The sequence below is a fragment of the Poecilia reticulata genome, linkage group LG22, assembly GCF_000633615.1.
Source record: "Poecilia reticulata strain Guanapo linkage group LG22, Guppy_female_1.0+MT, whole genome shotgun sequence".
In the NCBI taxonomy this organism is placed as follows: domain Eukaryota; kingdom Metazoa; phylum Chordata; class Actinopteri; order Cyprinodontiformes; family Poeciliidae; genus Poecilia; species Poecilia reticulata.
Window position 1 is genome coordinate 15,238,006 of NC_024352.1, and position 25,723 is coordinate 15,263,728.

General features: G+C 38.2%; 2 protein-coding genes across 7 annotated transcripts; both read left to right on the forward strand.

Moving 5' to 3' along the window:
* Nucleotides 1-1,243: 1,243 nt before the first annotated feature.
* LOC103458677 (matrilin-3-like) lies at nucleotides 1,244-10,801 on the forward strand. 6 transcript variants are annotated; one of them, XM_008399663.2, is made up of 11 exons: nucleotides 1,244-1,711; nucleotides 2,472-3,047; nucleotides 4,218-4,337; nucleotides 4,991-5,110; nucleotides 5,936-6,055; nucleotides 6,360-6,479; nucleotides 6,561-6,680; nucleotides 6,824-6,943; nucleotides 7,885-8,004; nucleotides 9,523-9,624; nucleotides 9,785-10,801. In XM_008399663.2, the coding sequence occupies exons 1-11, from the start codon at nucleotides 1,435-1,437 to the stop codon at nucleotides 9,835-9,837; spliced, it is 1,848 nt and encodes a 615-aa protein (XP_008397885.1). In that variant the 5' UTR covers nucleotides 1,244-1,434; the 3' UTR covers nucleotides 9,838-10,801. The 6 variants fall into 6 exon arrangements, with proteins under 6 accessions (XP_008397885.1, XP_008397884.1, XP_017157859.1 ...); XM_008399662.2 differs by having other exon boundaries at nucleotides 1,245-1,711; nucleotides 2,472-3,146; XM_017302370.1 differs by lacking the exon at nucleotides 6,561-6,680 and having other exon boundaries at nucleotides 1,246-1,711; nucleotides 2,472-3,146.
* A 1,622-nt stretch (nucleotides 10,802-12,423) lies between these two features.
* On the forward strand, nucleotides 12,424-25,689 carry wdr35 (WD repeat domain 35). Its single transcript, XM_008399667.2, has 28 exons — nucleotides 12,424-12,796; nucleotides 12,870-12,987; nucleotides 14,555-14,626; nucleotides 15,071-15,163; nucleotides 15,248-15,376; nucleotides 15,545-15,678; nucleotides 16,380-16,545; nucleotides 16,633-16,778; nucleotides 17,007-17,132; nucleotides 17,403-17,588; nucleotides 17,717-17,752; nucleotides 17,842-17,902; nucleotides 18,630-18,774; nucleotides 19,150-19,219; nucleotides 19,463-19,516; nucleotides 19,686-19,795; nucleotides 19,910-20,129; nucleotides 20,220-20,300; nucleotides 20,522-20,658; nucleotides 21,233-21,436; nucleotides 21,514-21,660; nucleotides 21,955-22,087; nucleotides 22,195-22,305; nucleotides 22,631-22,795; nucleotides 23,178-23,318; nucleotides 23,466-23,622; nucleotides 24,756-24,996; nucleotides 25,245-25,689. Exons 1-28 carry the CDS (start codon nucleotides 12,773-12,775, stop codon nucleotides 25,393-25,395), a joined length of 3,558 nt encoding a protein of 1,185 aa, XP_008397889.1. The 5' UTR covers nucleotides 12,424-12,772; the 3' UTR covers nucleotides 25,396-25,689.
* Nucleotides 25,690-25,723: the final 34 nt, after the last annotated feature.

Genomic DNA, 25,723 nt, shown 5'->3' on the forward strand with positions numbered 1-25,723 from the left:
TTAACCCAATTAACCTGACAGTCATGTTTTTGGACTGTGGGAGGAAACCGGAGTACCCGGAGAACACCCACGCATGCACAGGGAGAACATGCAAACTCCATGCAGAAAGACCGGGGCCGGGAATCGAACCCAGAACCTTCTTGCTGCAAGGCAACAGCTCTACCAACTGCGCCACTGTGCAGCCCGTTCCTGGAAAATGTTTCTCTAATAAAGATCCCAAACAGCCTACTGCTGTTGTGTATCATTTGCATTCTCAGACTGTTTTCTGTTGATATTGTTAGTACAGGACACTGACATTAAAGTAGAAAGGTGATTCAAATCATCCTTCTACAGATTTATTTACAGTTCATCCTCACTGTGTGTCATCATCACAGTGATTCTGCAAATAAACCAGTCTGAACAATAAATGTATTAATCTTTGCACTTTACCCTGAGGGCCTCTGAAACCTCTCTGCTGCAGTTTACTCTAATTTCCATGAGAGGGCAGCATGCTTCATATAAATTAACTTTTTTGATCATGGTTCAAATTTAGGGCTAAAAACGTCTTAATATTTAATCACTTTAAATGTGAAAGCGCACTGAGTGTGTTGGGAGTCTTTTTGCAACATTACAGCACATTAGTATGATTTGATTTATACCATTTCATTTTAGTTTCAGTTTACTGGTCTTCTAAAAGGTGAACCTCCATCTGTCTCAAGGCCATTGAATCCTAAGACAACTTTTGTCCACTACTGGCATGCATTTACCTCCCTCCATCAACCCATCAACTCACAGTAAGAAGAAAAACAATCTAACAGCAGGATGCTACTGGCCTGCCACCACCGTGCTTCATGTGGGGACAGTCAGTCTAGGTGGGTGGACAAGTCTTAGATTTGCATGTTGTACCATCCTCTTTCCATCTCACAGAGAGCTCTGTGAGATGTTGAAAGCTTGAGATATTGTTTTGAAAACTAATCCTGCATTAAACTTCTCCACAACTTCACAACTGGCCCATCTGGTATGTTTCACGTCTCTTTTTTTTTTCTCTTTCTCTTACAGTCTGTTAACCATTGAGGCATTACATGAAGACCCTGGAAGTTTGCAGTGGATTTATTATGAAATTTACATTCACACAGAGGTAGCTTTTGATGTTAATTGGTTGCATTTGACTTAACTTTGGAGTATAAGAGTTTTTGCATAAATAATATGCCAGACACTATTATTTATGCAAAAACATTTTTATAAAATCATCCCCAATATCAACTTCAAAAAGTGAAAATATTTAAGGAGCTTTAAACTTAGAACGTCTTTAGTCCATGATATATTGGATTGACCCTCATTTAACGACTTAAAGGGTCTGGATTGGATCTCCGACTCTCCACGCCTTATGGGTAGTGGTCGTGCAGTATATAAATAGGAGTGCACCCTGCTGTAAGCCAGTTGGACGAAGTCGAGATGGTTTCGTTAGTGTGGAAGGTGGTGGTCTTTGGTATCCTGGCGGCGGGATGTCAGGGCTCTCTCCCACAGTCCCGGTCACAGCGTCGGGTGTCTCCAGGGCGCTATGACCTATCAGAGGACTTAGCATCGATCCCGGGGTCGTCTGTAGAGGCGCAGAGTGAGAAACGCTTTCAGGAGGTCCGGCGGGGTGGCGAGAGAAGCGTCCAGCTGCAGCGGGGCGCGCGGAAAAATGCCGACATCCACCTGAGGCACGAGGGACTGAGAGATGACGCAGGTTGGGCGTTTTCTTTCTTTTTTTTTTCCATGGTCATTTTAACTGCTCGATCATGCGGTTGTAGGGTTTATTTTACATCCCATTGCAGTAGAAATTGTTATTGGTTTATTAGCACTTAAAATGATAATACAACTCAAACTTGGATGCGGAAGAGAGCACTATTTAGCTCTCTTCCGACACACACACTCTTCTTAATTTGCTAAGTTGATCGCAATAAGTCTTGGTTTCATGGGTCCAAGCCATCTCAGCGTAAAGCTGCACCATCTGCCTCCTTGCAGCCTGCTGGAGATTATCCAGCAACAATCAGTAGCAGTTCAAGTACTGAACATCTCAACATAAGAACTATGTACAGAAAAATGTGTGGGGAAAAAAAAAAAAAAAATTATATATATATATATAATTGTTCTGTTTGTTCATTGTGAAGTGAACATATTTTCAATATAATTTCTGGAAGAAAATTAACCAACCAGTAAAATCAAATATAATGCTTGTCTTTTTCCTGTTGTTGGGCTTATGCAATAAAACAAAAAAAGAAAAATACATATGGATGCCCCTGATGGTAAATGCAGTGCATGTGTGCTGTTATGTTATAAAATAAGAAAATCAATCAAATAATCAAGGCATGAAACAAAAATGTCAAAATACAAGTAGCTAATAAAAAACCTAATTCACTTTTCCTTGTAAGAATATTTTTCTCTCTGCTTACAAAAAAAAGAACATATAACAAATCTAATAAAATTGTGTTCTTTTTTCTTTACAGCAACAAGAACTAACTGCAAAAATCGCCCTATTGACCTGGTTTTCATCATAGACAGTTCCCGCAGTGTGCGCCCTGCTGAATTTAAAAAGGCCAAGGAGTTCCTGCAGGACATGGTGGACAGCCTGGTCATCAGCAGAGATGCCACTCGTGTCGGTCTCGTTAATTATGCGAGCACAGTCAAGATTGAGTTCCTCCTCAACACTTTTTTTGACAAATCCTCTGTGAAGCAGGCACTCGGCCAAGTTGAGCCCTTAGCTTCAGGCACCATGACGGGCATGGCCATCAGGACCGCCATGGAAAAAGCCTTCACCAAGGAGGCCGGGGCCCGATCCGCTTCCATGAACATTGCTAAGGTGGCTATTATAGTGACCGATGGCAGACCTCAGGACAAGGTGGAGGAGGTGTCAGCCACAGCCAGAGCATCTGGGATTGAAATCTATGCAGTGGGAGTTGACAGAGCTGATATGGCTTCCCTGAAACTTATGGCCAGCCAGCCACACGATGACCATGTCTTCTATGTGGAGACCTATGGTGTGATCGAGAAGCTTACGTCTAAGTTTAGGGAAACTTTGTGTGGTAAGGATGATGATAATGGGAGTGCAGATATTGATGATAACGGACTAGGCCTAAATGGCAGGAAAGACGATAATAATCGTGTCAGTGAAGGGAACAACGGTATGTCAGATCGGTCCTATTCTATTCACCTGTGAGCATATGGGCAGCACCATAGAGAGGATCTTCATTCTAAGGCTAGTGGTCCTCTTCTTTAATTTTAAGTACAACACAAAAACAATCACTAATTTATCACTAATTGGACATGCTACTGAAAAGATGTCCAGAAACTGTGAAAACACTGAGTGGTATTAATGCAGTAAGCATTAAGCATAAATAATCAATTCCACACTAACCAACTTAAAGAAGAAACGATTCAGATTCTGACCACATTCTTTAAAATGTAGGAAACTTAATATGATGCTGTCTATTCTGTTCACAGAAATGTGCTGCTGCCGTAATAAGTGCTGCAAGCCATTAAAAAGTCGTCTAAAGCAGGAACTCATTAAAGGCAACTGCTTTGCAATTAGAGCTTTTAAAAAAAATATTTAGAAGAACTTGACTAAACACAACCACTTTCCTAAAGAAGGTTTAAACCATATCTTATGGTTTAAAACATTTCATTTTATTCTTTTTACAATATTTTTAAGGAAAAAAATGCTTTATACATATATTTCAGCTAAGCAATCATAGCTAATGTATACTTAGCTTGGATCTGTGCTGAAGACTAAATACTAAATACATTTCTTACGATGACATTCACAAGCACAAACACCGCAAATAACTGGTGCCTTGGAAAAAACTGCCTGTTAAACATCCAGTTGAACCTAAAAGAGTATTTTGGGGTTTTTGTCTGAACGACTTGTGCTTTCCAGCAATGGTAAAATCCTTACTGAAGACAAGTTTTGTGATTGGATTCACTTTTTATTTGACTGCATGGTTCATATATGGATGGGCTGTAATTTTAATTTATAGACACTGAACTACTTAAATATCCTTACAAATGCGTAAAATTCAAATCACATAAGATAAATGTAACATCTCTTCAGCTGAATAACAAATATCATACAAACTTACCTGCATGTGGCAGATTATCTAAATACTCACAGACTAACCAAACAATACAAGGAAAACTGATTTTACTGTGATTTTAGTAAGCATAAGCCAATCGGACAGTGAAGTGTTTCCTTTTAGGTTTGGAGCCGTGTGATCAAGGACACAACTGTCAGCATATTTGTGTCAACAGTGGTGACTCGTACATCTGCAAGTGTCGCCCTGGCTACATCCTGAATCCAGACAAGAAAACATGCTCACGTAAGAATAAAAATAAATCTTATTTCTCAGTATTCAGCATTGCTTAAGATTAAATATTGTACAGACACGTCTTTTGTTAGTTAGCTATAAGATTATATCCAAATAATAAAAAAAGTGCTCTATTAAATTACAGTTGTTGACAGCAATCTTGGTGTGCTTCAAGGTTCTATATTGAGTCCTCTTCTTTTACGTTTGTATAACAATGACTTTCCTGATCTTTGCCTGCGTCATAGTACTTGTCAGATACGTGCAGGGTGATAGAGTTGTGAATTTGCATAAAGAAACAAACAGGCTACAGAAGACCTGCAACTTGTAATCACTAATATGTATGACTGGTTGCATAAACCTCAGTGTATGTGTGCAGGTTCGCTTCAAGTTCTGTAAACAGAGCTCCAGATGCTGAAGCTCTAGTGACAGAGAAAGGACAGTCATTGGTACTGGGTTAAAAATGAGACAGAGTTTAACAACTTACTTAACAACCATTTACATACTGGCTTACAAAAATAAGCAAGTCTCTGCTAGTTTGAGCTGTATTACTGCATATGAATACAGTTAAAAACACAGACTGTTAGGTGGTGGAACTTTATAAATCCGTATCATCATCTTCCTCCTGAAAACTATCTCAGCCTGATGAGTGAATGCCTTTTTTTCAGGTGCAGATGCTTGTACCCAGGGACATGACTGCCAGCACATTTGTGTCAACAGCCGTGACTCGTACGTCTGCCAGTGCAGAACTGGATACGTGTTGAACACAGACAAGAAAACATGCGCACGTAAGAACATTTGTTTCTTTCAATAGATCATAAGTTTCAGCTGTGGTGACTGATAGATTTTCTGATTTTCGAAGTCCCAGTTTGCCTCAGAAGTCAAAGGTCTCTTCACATTAGCCAGCTTGCAGATGCAAAATTGGAACTTGCTGTTGCAAATGCTTTAAAGTAAGGGTTGACGTTCATGTCTTTACTTTGTTGTGTTTGCACAGCAATTTATGTAGTTTTGTATAGTACTTGGCATTTCAATCAAATAGGAAAACATTGTTAGAGGTCACAAAAGACTTGAGATTATGGACTGTCACCTTGCAACAACATGACTATGAACATAAACCAAAGTTACTTTGGGCTTACAAAGAAAAATCTAGAAATGTTTCTAGATGTGCAAAGCTGATGTAAACCTCACAGTATCTTCAACTACAGCAAAGCCTAGTTTTACAAAGTATTGACTAGGCACACCTTTTTTTTCTTGTTTAAATTTCTTTCCACTTACTTTGTCAGTTGTACAAAGTGACTCAGCAGTTTGTCACTATGAGGTGCTGTCTTGACAGCACCCCTTTTCTGGTTTAGATAAATGACTGCCAACGTATGTGTTTCAGCAAAGCCGACTATCACATATGCAAATGTTAAGAGGGATGTGTGTTAGAGGCAGACAAAAAAAAAGTGTAAATTACACTTTTGTCTGTTTTCCTCCCTTTTCCTTCGAACTTAGGCAAAAGATTTCTAGGTATCGCCAATTTACGTACAAAATTGTTTCTAAAACCACATTCCAGCTTGGCTGTACCGACAAAACTTTTGTTTGTGTGTCAATGTGGAAGTTTTTCTTTGCAGGTATGGATGCATGTTCTTCACAACATAACTGCCAACATATTTGTGTCAAAAGTGGAGATTCTTATGTTTGCATGTGTCGCAAAGGATATTCGTTGAATGCAGACAACAAAACATGCTCACGTAAGGAAACTCGCAGCCACGTTTAGTATGCTTTGCTGGTGGCTATGCTGAGGTTTCACAGGGATATAGAGACATGTAGAATTTTTGTGTGAGAATGCTTAAAAAAAATGGAGTAAATCCCAAATATTGCAAAATAAAAAGTTATAATCCTTGTATTAAACAGGAATATAGCTACTGTTCTTTTTGATTATTGTTGCATTAAAGCTTTGCATTGCTTGTTTCGCTTGTTTTAATTTCTTCGTCTGTTAGGCTAGAATTAATTGCAGCACTAGGTATTTTGTCATGCAAATTTGTGTCTTTCCAGGTTCTGATCCATGTGCCCTTGGACACGATTGCCATCATATTTGTGAAAATAGTGATGCATCATATGTCTGCAAATGTCAAGTGGGATATGTGTTGAATCCAGATAAAAAAACCTGCTCACGTAAGATTTTTCTTTTCTGGACAAGCAGTTGTTCACTGCATCTCATCTGAGGCACACAGATGTAATAGCTTCTCATTTCAGGTTCAGGTACATGTGCAGGAGAACATGGCTGCCAACACATTTGTGTCAAAACCGATGACTCGTTTGTATGTAAATGTAAAGCAGGATATGTTTTGAATCCCGACGGGAAAACGTGCATACGTAAGGATCCACATTCCACTCTGCATAAAAATATGAACAATTGAAAATCGTCACAGCAGGACTGCTTCATGTGCAGCTTTTTATGGCAGCACAAAAGAAAAGGATTTCTGATATCAGGTGTCTCTGATTCCTTTTCTTTTCAGGCTTAGACACATGTTCTCAGGGACATGACTGCCAGCATCTATGTGTCAACAGTGGAAGCTCATATGTCTGCAAGTGTCAGCTGGGATATTCGCTCAACATGGACAGAAAGACATGCTCACGTAAGCAAATTTATTTGTATTTTACTTAAAATCCAGCTTGATTTTCATAGAAAATTTCAGAAGTGTACATTTTCCAGGTTTCAAGGTGGAAAAGGATAAAAAAAAAATGGTGGCAGTTATATAGATACTTAGGACGCATTAACCTCTTGTAATAAACATATTTCTAAAATGTTTGCAAGGGCACTCTGTTACTTTTTTGTAGTTACTGGCATTGCTGCTTTTAACTTGGAAATTAAGACAACATGTCCTACCACTAAAAGCAGACCTTGTGCCAGCAGATTCTTGTGTACCAGTTTGACAACCTTGGACCTAGATGACTGTGAAATGTTCTTTCTTCTCTGTTTCCAAAATTTGTCTTTGAGGCAACTTGTGTCAACTCAATATATACTCTATATACTCGTTTGCATGTTTAACGTATAATAAAACTCTTTCCGTGACTCTTTCACACAATGAGATGCCAGTGCTATTCTGTGAAATAATTTTCATGCTCCCAGCATCATAACACGACAACAAAACTACTTTTTTGGAGGAGTAAAGTTGCAAAGCAGTTGGGCACAAACCATAAGCAGCAAAACATGCAGCATGACCATGCCAGTTGTCAGAATAGAAAATGGCATGGTCAATAGTTTCCTTAATTTATGGATCCTTATAAATGGGCAAAGAATCAGTAGATCAGATGATTATTTTCCATCCACAGTTTAGATTTTCTGGCATTTATATCTGCCTTTTTTCTACAATGGAAAAATGAATAAAACAGCCACCGGAAAACAAAAAGTCTGAATGTCTGATGTTAAGATAGATTACATTCTGGGACTTTTCTTTCTTATATCTCTTAGGTTGCGTGATTCAAACATTCACAGGTTATGTCATAGACTAAACATTAATTTGATAAACAAACTATGTTTGTGGGCAGAGTAAACTCACTCAGTGTCTTCCTTCAGGTTTGGATGCATGTATTCAGGGACACGACTGCCAGCATATCTGCATCAACAGTGGTCTTTCTTACAACTGCAAGTGTCGAGTAGGATACATACTAAATTCAGACCAGAAAACATGTTCACGTAAGTTTTTCTGTGTTCAAGGCACACCGTTCTCACACATCAAGTTGTTTGGTCATAGATGATCACATTTCCTGAATAAACAGTCTGGCACGGTCTTCCCTATAACTGTTGGAGTGTCCATAGAAATTTACATGACTCTCAATACAGGCCTGTGTTAACATAATGCCAAGGCAGGAAACAAATATGCCCATTTATCCAGGGAAGAGCTGCAAGGCCATGTCCAAACAACTTAATGACCATCATTCAACTGTGGGAAAGATGTACTCATTACACTCTACTAAGGAGTTTGTATCTTAAATGGAATGGAGCTGAGCTTTATCTCAAATTCTATTTAGAATGATCATGTTAAAGGCACAGTATGTAACTTTTATAAATATAAATATATATATACATACATACAGACAGTTTTTCTTGCCCTTCCCTGAGGTCCTACTGACATCTGCAGAAATGCACAACTGAGTCAGAAACTTATTGCTGCCGATTGCTCTCAGAAGCATTGTTGCAATGACCTGTTAAAGGTGGAATGTTGAAAAGGGACAGAGGTCCAATTTCAAGGTGTCAGATTACAAAGTCAAATTTAATGTTTGCATTTTTATAACCTCTGAAGGTAACATAGACACTAGATTGTGCTATAAAATAGTAACATGTGCCCTTTTTAAGACCGTTGTACATAAACAAACGTCTGCAAATCTAAAAAAATCTGAAGAAATGTTGAAGAAAAGAAGAAATCCTTACACAATAATCTAAGAGAGTGATAAAACCTTACAGATAGTTACTGCTAAGGGTGGTTTTACAGAAAGACCTAACTTCAAACAGAAACTTTGCAGTTCATTGTAGTCTTAACATTTTTGCACCATGTACTTGATTTCAGTTATTATTAATCCATTAGTTGAAAAATTACTACTGGCTTTATTACAAAAAGGGTCAATAGCTGTGCTTTTTACCTGCAGGAACGGCTCCAAAACTATTTGCGTTTAACTCATTTCTGCACCTTTAAATTAAAATGTGTGTTTATTTCTTCTTTTGGAGGTTTTTCTGCCTTTATTTCTTCTTCTTGTTTATAACTACACAAAGATCAGAAATTGATAAACAGTATGTTTAGTTGTTCTACACAGTTTATGGGTTCTGTAGGAAAACGTTTAACTATTAAAACATTAGATTCTTTCCATTGGTAGTAACATGTTGCTTTTATATTTGTCTGGATGTCTTTTCATGTTGTGTGTCTTAATATCCCATTTAAGGTGGACTTCATTAAGTAAGCATGTTAAGGTCGTAATTGGTTACACTTTTTGACATTTTAGAAAAACTACTAATCTTTGTCTTTAACTAAAATCATCATAGACCCAATCTATTGTGTGTGCAATCTGAGCCACCTTATATGAAATAACACTTTCAGTTTCATCTAACATTGATCTCTGATTCCAATATCAAATTCTTTACCTGCTATGTCATATACCCAGCATACGATGATCAAAAATTTCTTCTGCCCATGTCAGACATGTGTTTTTGTTGTTTCAGAGGAAATGAGGAGTGAAATTTCAGAAGATGCCTGCATGTGCGAAGCTCAAATTGTATTCCAGAAAAAAGTGCAGTCAGCCATTCAGGAGCTCACCAGGAAAAATATCCTTTTCTGAGTCCATATATTTAGATTTCATTTTACAACTTAAATTGGTTTTAAAGACAACAATCTTTCAGATCAGTTTATATTATACAATATTTTACATTAAAATTGCACTTTTTTTCCCATAAAATATTTACATTTCCTTGACTGTTTGTTCACTTTCTGAACTTTCAGACAAAGTAAACGACATTGAGGGCACATTCCAACATTGAGAACAAAGAGGAACTAGAGGAAAATGTCAAGCACTTTTATTCCAATCAGTGTTACATAATATCATGTTCTGTAAAAATTTTAATTTCCTAATGTCTGAAAATCTGCATTGTGTTTTTAATCTTACAACAAATTGCTCTGGTGCTGTGTTTCTGATAAACTTACATTGATGGCAACTCTGGTGTAATTTACATTAAAAAAAAGACAACTCAACTGAACTGTGTTTATGTCTTCTTGTATAAACCAATTAAAAGTTATATAATTTGCTTTGATTTCTAAAAGCAGGTCAAGTTTTTTTTTGTTTGTTTTAGCAAACAAAAAAATGGTTGAACTCTCTGGTGAAATAGTTCAGGGAGTTCAAATGTGACTCAGACTTGGCCCAGTTTTCTTGGCAACAATGCTTTTAATTAGAGATTATGTCAAGCTAAAGGTTTTGAGAATGTATTTTCTATAAACAGTTATTTTATTTTATTTTATGTGTTTGTGTGTCTACATTTGAATAATGCATTTTGGTGCTTTTTGAAATAGAAAACAGTTACTTGCATGTTTCCTAACAGCTGCCTAAATGAATACATTTTATGAATCAATGTTTTCCACACAACTGTCTTCACTCTTTTAAAGGCATAGTCTTTATATTACTGCTGATACTTATTGCTACTTTCCTATCTGATCAAAAGTGATGACATCATTAACTAAGTTAGGATATTTTCATGAATACATGCTTTATGTGACAGGTGTATTGTTATTTGAGAGCCACATTGCGTCGAATAAGCAATATTGTGCTTATTCAGACTATAAATTACATTGTATTTTACTGGGATTTTATTCGTTAGCCCAACACATAACAGTGAAATGGAAAGATAGTAATACATGGCTTTTATTGTCTTACAGCTGGCAAGCTGAAAAGTGTAAAATGCACTGTGACCCTTTCCTCTGATAACCTAAAATAAAATCAGGTGCAATCAACTGCCTTTGGTTTTCACTTAACAGTAAATGGTGTGTAATTTCATATCAGAATAAATGTGTGAAGGCTCCAGAGGTTTGCTAGAGAACATCAGTGATCAGAGATAATGTACTGTCATTGGAAGCATGACTGTTATAAAACAATATCTAAACATTTGAACATCGAATGTTGTACTGTCCATCACCTGAAAACAGAGTATGATATATGAGGGCAACCCTGACATGACATGATCACCTAAACTGACAAAGAAATAATCAGAAAACCATCCAAGAACTCTGTGGTTGGTTTGGAGGAGCTCCAGAATTATAGGGCTCAAGTGGTGAAATCTGTTGATAGGACAATAACTATACATGCACTCCACAAATAACTATCATGGAGGAGTAGCAAGAAGAAATTCCTAATTTTAAAAGAGCTCTAAAAATTCTTATTTGCAGCTTTACGCGACACAGAAGTTATGTGACACATGGAGCTCCAGACAGCCTTCTGAGAAATGCAATGTTTGACAGACTCATGTGAAGACATGGTAGTAGCAGCCTCATACTACGGAAATACCTTCATTAAGCAGTGACAAGCAAGCTGATCAGATTGGAAGATACAGTGACACAAAGGAAAATCCTAGAGAAAAAAACTGCTGGAGCCTGAAGATGAGACTTGGGTGAGGTTTATCTTCCAGCAGGAAAACAGCTCCAAACAAACGGCTTGAGAAATAATGAAATGGTTTCAACCAGTTAATTTTATGCGTTAGAATAACCTGGTCAAAGTCTAGACCTAAATGACAACTAAGTGAGAGACAGTGGTATGATTTAAAAAGCGCTGTTCACACATTCTCTCCATTAATTCTGAGTAAGCTTGAGCTATTTTTGCACATTTTAGATTTACAAAACTGGTAGAAGCATACAAAAAAAGACTTACAGCTATTTCATAAAAAGGTGTTTAAAGAATTTACATTTACTAAGAGGAACTTTGAAAAACGTGTTTATTCTCCTTTTACTTATCAATGCACCACTTTGTGTTGGTGTAGCACATAAAATTCCCCAAAATTACATTGTAATTTGTGGTTGCACCTCTCAAAGAAACAAACAAATTCAAAGCTGAGAATTTGGCTTTGCAATGTAAATTAATGGAAATTTGGCACCACTTATTTTTTAAAGATTTTTCTTACTCAGATAAAAACAACGAAGTAGTTTTATCAATAGGAAAAGTATGCTAAAGTTTGTGTAATGCCTTGTGTTCATGAAAAATTTAGGTCTGCTTAATTTATGTGCAACAGTGCAAACCATGGCATGTTTAAATTCTTTCATGCAAAACTAGACGCAAAAAATAACTTGCAGCACAGCGATTTTACTGAATTTTAGAGAAGTCAGACAAATTTACTTTAAAACAAGTCTTAATTATGATGCTTTAATGTTTTTTTCCTTTTGTTTTTCTTTTTTCGGGATAAATAGATGGAAATTTAGCTCATAGTTAGTCAAGGTATTGCAAAGCCTAATCCCATTTAGAAAAACAAGCAAACGAGCAAGACTTTTCGGCGATTAGGTCGAAATGTTCCTGCCGCAGCACTTTAACGAGAAAAACTACAACTACCAGTAGCACGAAATTCTTGATGTTTCCGGTCTATGGTTACCATGGGAGACGTTTGGTAGCCGAAGACGTTGATGGTTCCAGTCTGTCAACAAAAGCAGTAAAACTTCGTCTGTGAACCGTTTTGAAACGCTGTATCCATCGTTACTTCTTATAACATAAGAGTGGCTTTACTATGTACAGTTAGAAAAAACAAAATGTGTTTCCTTTTGTTTTCGTAGGTATTTAAAGCTAACCTAGCTAAGCTAACGGTGTGGGCTACAGTAAAAACGACGCATTCAAACAGGCCACGCGACTAATTTTAGCTCGTTTTAAGAGTTACATTTCCTGACCGAGACATTTATTGTATATTCGTATGTTAAAGTCAGAGTTAATATTATTCCGCAACCACCATGTTCATTTATCTCAGCAAAAAGGTGAGCAGTAAAACCACTGACCAGTATGTCATATTGGAAAACAACTTGCCTCTCACGTTCCTGTGTCCTCTAGATCGCTATTCCCAACAACATTCATCTGAAATGCCTGTCCTGGAACAAACACCAAGGGTTCATTGCATGTGGCGGAGAAGATGGTCTGCTCAGAGTGTTGAAGCTTGAAACACAGACAGGTGAGTTGAAAGTTTAAAACTGGAGTTTGGTTTCTTTTACAGCTTTACTTGCTTTGTGCTGTGATAAAACAATAACAACAACAGCAAAAACCTCCGAAATAAACAAAACAAAGATACAAGCAAATCAGCTGTAAAACATTTCCTAGATGTTTTGGGGAGAGATTGAATAGCAATTCATCTCGGAAAAGGTGAAGCAGTTATTAATAATAATAAAAAAAAGGGATGGAAGTATTGCAGAAAATATGGGGAAAGTATCAGAAAAGAAGAACATTTCACAAAATACTAGAGGGTCAAAGAGTATAAGGAAAATATCAGAAGAGATGAAATTATTATAAAATACTATGAATTGATCATGCAGAACTTAAAGGTGTGGTGGCTGTTATGGGGAGAAAGAAGAAGAACAACTGTAAATATATTCTAATGCAACATGAAAGAGAGAGATTGACTTGACATGGTACACAAGGCAATTAGAGAATAGTCATTGATGAAAACAGCTAAAGAGCAGTAAATACAAATAGAAACACTATTTTGTTATCAAGGGGGAAAATGGCTGTTATGGAGAATTTAGTTTGATGATAAGACAATGTTTCACACAGGTGTACTATATATGTTATGGCACAAGACATGTAACAGATACAGCAAACCCCTGAAAGAAGGTCCTTTGATCTGATGAGAATAAAGATGTACCTTTTGGCCCAGAAGCAAAGAGCTGAAATCTAGCAACTTGAACTCAACCTGATAGTACAAAATAAAAATATGGTTCTGCTTAAGAAAAATAGATGCTTTTCTTAAGCAGGGACAGGGAAACTGGACAGGGAAAACATCTGGAGATTTTATAACAAAAACCTCACAAAAAACTGTGGAATATTTGGAAGTGTATAATACATACAGAATTTCACTTTATACAAAAAGTAAAATAGTTGAAGAGGTATGGATATTTTTGAATATCACTTCTAGAAAAAATAAAGTAGAGGGAGTTTGTTTTATATCGACATCATTACCTAATAATGCATGAGTTTGTTTTGCTGAATCCGAAAACCTCAGCCTTCAGTTAAATACCTGTTGTAATGGTAGTAAGGATTAATGTTCTGTATGTGTCAGAGTGTATTTATGAAATGTTACATAACATTTGTGTGACTGAGATTATGGGGGAAATAAAACAATAGCCATTACAGTTTAAAAGAAATCTGCTGAAACTTTAATAGGCTTACTACAGGTCTCTCAATGTTCAGTCACTACAAGCACAAGTGGTACCACTCTATCGGTGGGACAGGCCTTCAGTTGTTCTGTAAATGATAAATGTACTAAAAAATTGATCAAGACTGTTGTTTTTAAACATTCGTAAAGCAAATAGCTAAATTGAGTGTACTTAATTGTAGGTAATTATATCCCCATTTTGTTCTGCATTCTCATAATAAATTGGGCAAGTATTAACTTCACAGTCACATTAGATTTTTGAGTATTGTGATCACGGAAACAAAAGAAGGCAGTAATAAATGTTTCCCTGATACTGTACAACTCGCAATAAATAATAAATCATCTCATTAATGGTTTTACTGTCTTTTAGACGACAATAGACTGAAAGGTCTTGCTGCCCCCAGCAACCTGTCCATGAATCAGACTTTGGAAGGACACAGTGGTGAGTATTGTGCTCAGCATTATTTTGCATGATTGTTCCTGCATGAAGTGAAATGAAATTTACACGCTACAAGAAATGCTCCCTTACAGTTTTTTTGTGGGGTGATATTTATACTTTTTGAGTACATCCAGCATCATACTATAACAGAATAAGTTACGTCTGACTCAGTAGTTGGACATATTGCAAAGAAATATATTTCTTCTTAAGATGTACAGCCAATAGGGTTTGAGCCTTATGTTTGTTTTAGTCCAGCACTCTATTCTAAAATATATTTTTGAAATGCATATGTAATTGCTTTATGTGTTTTCTTTTCTTTTTTTTATTATTTGTCTTTATGTTGGTAGTTGGTATGTTTATGTTTTTACATTCATAGCAATTGTAGTATCCAAGCAAAAATGAGTAAAATAAAAATGATCTCCCTTTTCACACTTGAAACACCTTCAGGTGCAGTGCAGGTAGTGACCTGGAATGAACGGAATGAAAAATTGACAACCAGTGACCAGAATGGACTCATTATTGTGTGGATGCTGTACAAAGGTGAGGACAGCAGCCAAAGTAAGATTGTGTTTGTTTTGTAGCGAATTTGTGTTGCTTAGTTGTCAGCCTTTGTTGTGTCCCAAGGTGCATGGTACGAGGAGATGATTAACAACAGGAACAAATCAGTAGTGAGGAGCATGAGCTGGAACGCTGATGGTCAGAAGATCTGCATTGTGTATGAAGACGGGGCTGTCATTGTTGGATCGGTGGATGGTACTGTTACTTTAAGTGAAAACAATACGTAGCATTAAGGCAGTAAAAGTTCCCGTTTAGAAAGATTAAATTGTTTAATTTACTTTAAATGTATTCATTGCTTTACGAACAAATGGATATAAACATATTTAATATGATTCTTGCATTTTGTATTTGTATCATTTGTAGGCAACCGGATCTGGGGAAAGGAGTTAAAAGGGAGTCAACTTGCTCATGTTGCTTGGTCTCCTGACAGTAAGATCCTGCTGTTCGGCATGGCCAACGGCGAAGTACATATTTATGACAATCAAGGAAACTTCATCGTGAGTGTGTGAACTTAAATGGAGTATTGTTGTTGCGCAACACCTCCGCCCCACCCCCCTTCTCTCTCTCTCTACTTCCCCTTCTCAGAGGAGGGAGATATGCTACCAGCTCTCCATCTAACGGGTGAATTGAGTTTCTTAAATCTGCTGGGATTTACCCTATCGAGAACTGAAGTGAACTCTGTTTAAGCTGGCGTCGAGAAAGACTAGCCTGGTTTCTGATGACCTCCCTCCAGATGTCCCACCCCTTTTCACCCTGTGAATTAGCCAGATCGAGCAGCCTGCAATCAATTAGTTTCACAGAGCACACCTGTTAATGGTCACTCTTTCTCTTTATTACAACTTGCACTTGTTACTGAGCCAGGTTGGTTTTAGTGACTCGTGCAAGTCCCAAGGGTGTTGTTTTAGTTTTGGCTAAAAGCAACCTATAAAACGTTTTCCACTTTTTCCTCACAGAATCAAACTTCATAGCTATTGTGAAACTCGGCCATGTTGAGCTGCACAACCTTCAGTCTTTCTTGTTGTCATGGAAGAACATTAATAAGTTACACATTCCTTTGGTCATAAAAGATCTTGTGAATGAGAAGGATTGGGACAGTTCTACCTGAACCCACTGTTTTTCTGAATGCTTTCTCAATTAAAAAATGTATAATAATTTCATGGTCTACTTTTTGCTTACTCTGAATGTTGTTACTTTTCAGATGAAAATGAACATCAGCTGCCTCGCCGGGGCAACCGGAGCTGTCAGTTTAGCTGGAATCCACTGGTACGCAGGAGCTGGGGGTTACAGTGAGCCGGACAGTCCGTGCCTCGCCATCTGTTTCGACAATGGAAGGTGTCAGATCATGCGCTATGAGAATGATGAGAGTGAGCAACTGAAAACCTTTTCACTCCTTCATTTTGAAATTGAGAGAAATGTTTTCTAACAGCCACTTGACACTACTTTATTCTCAGACCCAGTATTTATCGACGCTCTGATGAATGTTATCAGTATCCAGTGGAACCACTGTGGCAGTGTGCTGGCTGTGGCAGGTTCCCTCAGAGCCACAAACGTGGACAAAGAATTTAATGTGGTGCAGTTCTACACACCGTTTGGAGAGGTAAGTCTGTATATCAAAAAAGTATTGTATAAAATATCATTTCTATACTTCACAAAGTCTACGGTCGAATCAATAACGTTACTAAATATGAAAAGTAATATAACGATGATAACCACCAATATAATTATTCATTTTTAAGAAGCATTAACAAGTGGGGGTTAAAAAATCTTATGAAATGATTGAAAAATGTTTCTTTCAATGCGTTACCTGTTGATTGCTTGTGTGCAGCATCTGAGAACTCTGAAAGTATCCGGGAAGCACTTATCTGGGATCTCATGGGAGGGAGGAGGTCTGCGAATCGCCCTGGCTGTGGACTCTTACATCTACTTTGCCAACATAAGGCCAGATTACAAAGTAAATACTAACACTCTTTATTAATACTGGCAGATTGTTTGTGGTAGACACTGCTAAATTCATGAGATCCTGATGGTCTGACTGATAAGCTTGTTTCAAGATTTCTAGGTAAGTTATACTTGGATTAATTGTTTCAGAGAAAGACTTAACTTTAGGTCTGAATTACTCAGCAAGTCTTTAGTGTCAAGGGAAGTAAAGAGATTTGATAACATAGAAATGACCCAGATGGTTTGGGTAATTCTTCTCACACTTTTTCTTGTGTTTCACCAGTGGGGCTACTGTTGCAGCACCGTGGTGTACGCCTACACAAAGCCAGAGCGCCAGGAGTACTGTGTAGTTTATTGGGACACCAAAAACAACGAGAAGTTTGTGAAATATGTCAAGAACTTAATTTCTATCACTACCTCGGGGGACTTCTGCATCCTGGCCAGCAAGGCCGATGAAAAACAACCTCAGGTAATAAAGAAACAAGACATTGGTTTTACTATCACTTTAAAAAGCTCCGTTTAGTCTCAGTGACTTGATTCATGTTAGAAAATAGAGATTGTTCTTTCGTCTTGTTTTTCTAATTTGCTGATTTACAGGACGATGTTGGGTCAGATACCATGAATCTTGCGAGGGTAATGTTAGATTTTAAATCTCGCACTACAAAATAGTGTGATCTGTCTTGGTATCTAGGTCACATAATAATCTTCTGTGTATTTTTCAGTACGTCCTGATCCTCTGCAATTCTATTGGTACTCCTCTGGACTCCAAATACATCGACATCGGTTAGTTTGATACTGATTCTTCAAATTATTTTTAAGAGTATGGAATAAAGTGCTTTGTAAATGTTTTGCCACGTTACAACCACAAGCTTCAAAAGTTCTTATTGGGATTTTTTTTTTTTTTTTTTTTGCTCCATCAACACAAACTTGCTCATAATTATTAAGTGGAAGGAAAGGATCTCTGTTTTTTTTTTTTGGGGGGGGGGGTTATAAGTTATAATATGTGTTCTGCCCTCCTGAGTGGACACAATCTCTTCTCTTTGGTTACAGCTGCCTGTCTTTACCTGTTCAACAAATGTTTGGCCACTCTTTTTTGTAAAGTAATTTTGGATCACTCAGATTAGAGAGCATCCTTCACAGACCAGCTGGGTCTACACTGAGATCAAATTTTGGAGGGAGTTGGTTGCAATCGTTTTCACTTGGGGGTACCAGAGTAAAGGGAGCCTAATGCATATCCTTGGCATGCTTTCAAAAGGTTTATTTGTGAAGTGTTTGAAAACCCTGCTTCTTTTTCCTGTCTGTTCCCCTATTATGTGTTAACTGAATGCATAAAATCTCTGTTCAATATGTTGATTACAATTACGAAATATGGAAAAGGTCTCGAGGTATATGAGTGCTTTTCCCACATAGTCTGTAAAATAACATAGTAAAAGCTGGCACAAATTAATTTCATCCCAAGGTGCCAAAAGCTAAGCAAGTAACATGTTGATTTTTTTTTCTTTCTGGTTAGATCCATTATTTGTTACCATGACGAGGACACATGTCATTACTGCTTCCAAAGAAGCTTTCTATCTGTGGCAGTACAGAGTGGCAAAGAAACTGACCGCCCTGGAGATTAACCAAGTGACCAGAACCAAGAAAGGGGGCAGGGAGAGGTGAGTCCAGACAAATTTATTACATTTTCCCTTATTATCAGAAGGTTTACACACATATTTGGCAAACAAAACAACACGTTTTCATAAATCTCTGCGTTCTACACAACCCATCACTCAACGCTTATAGTGGAGCACCACAGTGCTATTTTGTGCTTTACTGGCTCATCATTACAGTGCAAAGTGTTGGCCCTGAGAGCACAGTGAAAAGGATTCATTCATTCATGAAATACCACTGAGGTTCCAGACTGTATGGTTGTGTTTTATTGCCCTGCCAAGACTAGCCTTGCACCCGGACCAAAGATCACACCCGAGGAACGGCAGCTGCTTGTCTGTGTGCTTTCTCTTGCTCATGCGCCCAGTTTCCGCTCTCTGCAGGTTCTATCACATCGACAGCAATCCATCTGGAGGCAATGATGATGATCCAGATATTTCAAATGCCTTTGCAGTAAGATATGTTTGTTTTGCCTCTTTAGTATTTATGCATTCAAAAGTCCCAGTTTGGTAAAGTTCCCACTTTCACTAAAAGCTTTTCAAAATAGCAGCCTCCCTTCTATCTCAAGATAACAAAAGCACTTACAGGTGATTTTAATTATGTAATTAACCTAGATGGACGAATAAAACAAAGAGTTCACTATGAATCAAAAAGTATTACACTTCTTATTGATCTGTTCTGCTTTATTTTCAACAGGCAACTCGAGATCCCATCTGCTGCATTACAGCAACAGATAAAACCCTGATAGTGGTATGTACATTTCTGTTTAATAGAAGAAAGGAAGTCAATTCAGTGAATCAAGGCAATAATTCTGTACTGTCAGTCAACTTGTTGTCTCACTGATTTAAAGTTTTGAAATAAAAGTCACACGTGTGTAAAAACATATCTTTGTAAAAGAAAAAAGTGTTTGTTGTTACAGGGGCGTGAGTCCGGTATCATCCAGAGATACACCCTTCCAAATGTAGCCCTCATCCACAAGTATTCCTCTAACAGCCGAGCTCATTATCTGTCTCTAAACTGCGACTCCAGGTAGCCACTAACTGGCATCTGCTGTGTTGCAGAATAAGCCAAGATAAGTTTGAACAATAATCTAAGAACATTATATTTCTGATTTTAAGTCTCATAATTTATCATCATCTTCAGTCGTCTGGCCATAATTGACATCTCGGGCTTGCTGACTTTGTTGGACTTGGAAGTTCATCCTCCTGGAAGCGAAGGGACAGGAGACCAGGCCGCTGCAGGAGATCCGTCTAAGTTTGAGCGTAAAGATGTCTGGGACTTGAAGTGGGCAAATGACAATCCGGATTTGTTTGCGGTGATGGAGAAAACCAGGATGTATGTGTTCAGGAACCTTGACCCAGAAGTAAGCTTTTGAGTGTGATCAGAACAAGTGTACAGCTGTCTAATTTACAGTTAAAATATGTTAACACATCTCTAAATCTGTACTAAACAGGAGCCCATTCAAACCTCTGGGTACATCTGCAACTTTGAGGATCTAGAAATCAAATCAGTTTTGCTTGATGAGATTATGAAGGTAAACTACAGTTATTAAGACAAGAAATAATCACAGTGGTTATTAACTCATTTTTTTTTTGTTTTTGTTTGATTTTAATCATTGTGAACTTAAAATTTGGTCACACAATTATTTTAATGTAACATGTCAACATTTAACAGCTAAATGTACATGTCTTGAGATAACTACATAGTTTCAGTCCATGCACATTTATCAGATGATCATGGGTTGATTCTGTGCAGAATCCAGAGCGGCCAAACAAAGACAACCTTTTTAACTTTGAAATCCGCTCCCTGAGAGACAGCAGAGCACTGATTGAGAAAGTGGGCATTGAAGACGCTTCACAGTTCATTGAAGACAATCCTCACCCAAGACTCTGGTGAGTTTTTCTTAACACAGTGCTGGAATTATTTTCCCAGATTTCTTTTGTTGATGTTTATAACTTACTCTTCTTTTTTGGAGCAGACATGTAGCTCGCACTGTAATGTTGACTTTTTGAAGTGAAAAGATTGTAAAAACCCTAAAGTAAAAAAAACAAAAACAATCCACTTATAAAAGGTTCATAATATTTGAACTTTTCTTCACCCTACCAACAGAAACGTCTAGCTCCCATATGAGTACAAACAGCAGTGTGTGTGTGTGTGAGTGTTTGCAATTGTGTGTTCTCTGGGTCAGGTGTCAGTTCTTGCAGGATCACTCAAAAACTGGTGGTAACAACAAAACCAGCCTTCCTTATGTATTAGTCACAATCTGTAATGGTAATAATATTTACCATCAACTTTAGGCTTTTCCACTGAAGAGATTTCATAAATCTTGAGATGTATGCAATTGACTTGGATAGCAATAAATAAACTGAACTGAACTAATTCTAAATGAATACATTTCATGCTATGTAGCCCTTATCTTTGCAACTTAACATAGTGTCTCTACATGTTTCATTGCTAACCTACCAGGCACCTTCTGGCCGAGGCAGCCCTACAAAAGCTGGATCTGAAGACAGCCGAGGAGGCGTTTGTCCGCTGCAAAGACTACCCGGGCATTCAGTTTGTCAAGCGCCTGGGCAACCTGCAGAGCGAGCCCATGAAACAAGCCGAAGTGGCTGCCTACTTCGGCAGATTTGAGGAAGCTGAGAGCATGTATCTGCATATGGATCGGAGGTACATGGAGACACTGTATGCCAACTTCTCTTGAAATTCAATCAGTTATTTATATGTGACGGTGCCTGTCTCGGTAGGGATCTCGCCATCAACCTAAGGATCAAGCTGGGAGACTGGTTCAAGGTTCTGCAGCTTCTCGACACAGGCTCTGGATACTCAGATGACGCTCTGCTTGCTCAAGCCAATAATGGCATTGGAGATTACTTTGCTGACAGACAGAAGTGGTATTTAATTCTAGTTTTCATCTTCTAATTGTTGGGAGCATTTCTACATGTCAAGTAAAAACAATGACAACAACAACAACAAAAAAGTTTTCTTTGTGGATTATTGTGTAATTATAGAATTATGACGTCTTAGTTTGGATGCAAATGGGGGAAAAATTGATTCTGAAAAGAAACAATTGAAGAAGAGAGTAGCCAAAAAGATTTATCTCCACCACCCCAATTTTTGTTCAATTCTTCTTTAGGGTAAAAAGGAGCTGAATCATTGTTCTCGCTTTTAAACATCTTCCTTTAAAGGGTGAAGGCAGTCCCATACTACCTTAAGGGACGTAACCAAGAGAGGCTGGCAGATTGTTACTACAAGTTGGAGGACTACAACGGCCTTGAGCAGCTAGCTGCAGACCTCCCTGAAAATCACAAACTATTACCGGTGCGCCAAACTTAAATAATTGTTTTTTTTTTCCCATGAGATTTGCGGGCATTTGGACAATTTGTAAATTTGCATTATATCCCATTTCATTGCCTATTTGTGTGTAGGAAATCGGAGAGATGTTTGCCACAGTGGGGATGTGTGAGCAGGCTGTGAAGGCCTACCTCAAGTCCAACCAGCCAAAAGCAGCGGTGGACACATGCGTCCATCTGAACCAGGTGAGAGCCAGACGGATGAGCTGTGGCGCCGGAGTTTCCGAGTGACGCACGGATCCTACAGGATCAGCCAACCTGGATCCTCCTGCCCACCCGCTCATAGATATTTGGCTCTTGAGTGTGAATCCTGCTCTAAAACTTTCATCTTTGCTGCAATAGCCCTTTGGTTGGACACAATGTAAAATTATGAACATTAGAGCTTTTTAAATTTTACATTTAAAAGTGGCCCTTTAGGGAATTTTAATATTTACTTTCTAAATATAATGTTTTGCAGTGACTAATCAAAAAAGGACTTGATGTTCTTTCTCTTTAATTGCTTTTTCATCAGTGGAACAAAGCCGTGGAACTGGCAAGAGCTCACAACATGAAGGAGATCAAATCTCTCCTTTCCAAATATGCCTCTCATCTTCTGGAGGAAAATAAAACTCTGGAAGCAGTGGAACTTTATCGGAAAGCTCACCACTTTCTTGATGCAGCCAAACTCATGTTTAAGGTGGGCTTAAAGTTGTATTTTTATTATTAGAAACAAGTTTTTTTTTTTTTTTTTATTATAATCAGGTCAAAAAGTCTGTTCATGACTCCCTGGATTTAAACACCTTTTTTGGATAAAATCTCTCCTTGGCTGAGTGAGATTTGGCCAAAATTGACACTAACTTACTAAGCCACAAATAAGATTTACAAGCTGCTAGAAGAACTCCAAGCTCAGGGTGTTTTTGGCTCTGTTTTAGTCTGTTCAAGCAGGACGTTTTTACATTTTGGATGACATTCTTTTGGTTGAGGCTCCTCATAGCTCCAGTTTGTTAGTAGTAATCTACACTATATTTACAAATATCGAACAGTGAATTGAGGATTGTGATCGTGACTTCTGATTATAGATAGCGGACAAGGAGGCGAAGAAAATGAGTCGACCTCTGCGGGTGAAGAAGCTTTACGTTCTGGCAGCTCAGCTTGTTGAGGACTACCATGAGCAGGTGAAGACATCCCAGCAGATCAAAGCCAAAGGGAAGAAGTCAGAGGTAATTTACTGCACTTCATCTGTACCCTGTAGTTAGTGTGTAGTTAGTTTCTTCAATAAAGCTTAACCATAAATATAGCTTTGGACCATTTAAAAGCTTACTGAAACAATATTATGTATTGCTGTGCGTATCATTATTTGTAATTAGGCAACATTCGCACTTGCTGGCCTTCTGGAAGAAGATGCGACGTCATCAGACAACCGCATCGCTGACAGCGCCTGGCGTGGAGCTGAAGCGTATCACTTCTTCCTGCTCGCTCAGAGGCAGCTCCATGCAGGCTACCCAGAGAACGCCACACGCACAGGTGCAGAATAATTCCCACTTACCTAAAATTATAAATATATCAATATAATTTTATATAAATGTGTATACACGTATTATATGATTACGGTATTCCTTACGAGATTGATAAAAAAACAGCACATATTTGTGGAGTTTGAATCGATTCTGTTAATTACAAACCAGATTCATCAGATAATTTTCTACTGTCTTTAAAAGATAACTATCCATCCATCCATTTTCTTTACACCCTTGTCCCTTAGTGGGGTCGGGAGGGTTGCTGTTGCCTATCTCCAGCTAACGTTCCGGGCGAGAGGCGGGGTCACCTGGACAGGTTGCCAGTCTGTCGCAGGGCAACACAGAGACACACAACCACACACTTAGGGGCAATTTGGAGAGGCCAATTAACCTGACAGTCATGTTTTTGGAATGTGGAAGGAAACCGGAGTACCTGGAGAAAACCCACGCATGCACAGGGAGAACATGCAAACTCCATGCAGAAAGACCGGGGTCAGGAATCGAACCCAGAACCTTCTTGCTGCAAGGCAACAGCTCTACCAACTGCGCCACTGTGCAGCCCACTAAAAGATAACTACTGCTAGATTATTATTTTAGAAGTCTTCTGCCACCTGGTGTTCAACAACTGCAATCCTGAAATTATCCACTGAAATGTTTCATTGAGGAAATCTCCTCCCAAACTACCACTGTGAATCATCTACCTCCTCATGGTGTTACAGAAACAGTCAGAAACATGCAGATCAGATGTAAAACATGGACCTGTGCAAACATCAATAACTATATTTTCTAAAGTATCATATCTTTATAAGTCTTAGGAATCACGCTACAACAATCTGTGCTCATTCTTGCCAAAACCTAATGAGCGTATGAATTACTTATAATCACAATCACTCATAAATAAAATTTATATACTCCAAGTCAAACCCATTTCTAAATCATATGAGATGAAGATGATGCATAATGATTGTTTTTACTCAACTGAGCTTTCTGTATGTATGACATATTGTCTTGTGTTACTTCATTCGCCAGCTGTTGACAAAGCCAGTTAGTTTAAAGCTTAAATCTGCTGGGAAATCATTCAGTGGAAATTTTTCAGTTTGTAGACCCACTAAACTTTGCCTCATGTTTTCCATCTTACAGCCCTTCATCTTCGTGAGTACGAGGACGTCATCCCCGCAGTTGAGATCTACTCCCTGTTGGCTCTGTGTTCTGCAGCGAACCGGTCCTTTGGCACCTGCTCAAAGGCCTTCATCAAGCTGGAATCTCTGGAGAGCCTCAGCTCTGAGCAGCGGCAGCTCTACGAGGATTTGGCCCTGCAGATTTTCACCAAATATCCCCCGAAGGACAGCCGCATGGTGGAGACCCAGCGCTCTTCAGAGGGGTGAGAACGCCACAGTGTCAAGATCAAACCCTCATTATATCCATAGAAATTTCCACTGTTAGTGTTGACTCAAAACAATACATTATAAACAATAAGCCTTCTGCAAAGAACACCAAGACCATCCCTGGAAGTATGTATGATTATGTTAACGGCATATCAGAGCATAGGGGGTCTTTATTTTCTTTGAAAAGTTGCCACAGCATTTCCTGGTATCCCTTCAACCTGTTCTGCTTTTCTTTTTTCATTAGAGCTGAGGGAAAACTGCCCACATGCATCGTGACCGGTCGTCCTATCCAGGAGTACCAGTTTTGGATGTGCAGTGTGTGTAAACACTGCGCATTGGAACAGGAGATTACTAAATATAACTGTTGCCCTCTGTGCCACAGCGCACTAGTGTAAGGAACAAAGTTGTCCGGGAGGACTCTGTTTCAGATAGAAAAGGGAAGTTTTAAACATCTGCCTTTTATTTTGTGTTAAATGTTCAGATCTCCTAAAAAGGCAGACACGTGGTTATTAGAAACAAGCAGCTCAATGAATACATGCTGTTGATAGTCTAAGCAGGAAATGAAATCTTGAGTTTTGTTTCACTTTGTATATGTTTAAAAGTTAAATGCATTTTGTCTTCAAATGTTTTAATTACTTAAGCATAAGAAGTTTGTATCTGGTTTTACAATAAAGTCAAAAGTAAACACACTGTTTCACTAAATTCTCAGATTTTTTTTTTTTG

What these genes read in the sequence shown, in the direction of transcription:
- LOC103458677 (XM_008399662.2), top strand. Translation starts at nt 1,435, where the DNA reads ATGGTTTCGTTAGTGTGGAAGGTGGTGGTCTTTGGTATCCTGGCGGCG. An exon ending in AGACCAGAAAACATGTTCAC is followed by an intron (nt 8,005 to 9,522) that starts GTAAGTTTTTCT and finishes TTGTTGTTTCAG; the next exon opens with AGGAAATGAGGAGTGAAATT. An exon ending in TCAGGAGCTCACCAGGAAAA is followed by an intron (nt 9,625 to 9,784) that starts ATATCCTTTTCT and finishes CTGTTTGTTCAC; the next exon opens with TTTCTGAACTTTCAGACAAA.
- wdr35 (XM_008399667.2), top strand. Translation starts at nt 12,773, where the DNA reads ATGTTCATTTATCTCAGCAAAAAG. An exon ending in CCGATGAAAAACAACCTCAG is followed by an intron (nt 17,589 to 17,716) that starts GTAATAAAGAAA and finishes GCTGATTTACAG; the next exon opens with GACGATGTTGGGTCAGATAC. An exon ending in AAAATCACAAACTATTACCG is followed by an intron (nt 22,088 to 22,194) that starts GTGCGCCAAACT and finishes ATTTGTGTGTAG; the next exon opens with GAAATCGGAGAGATGTTTGC.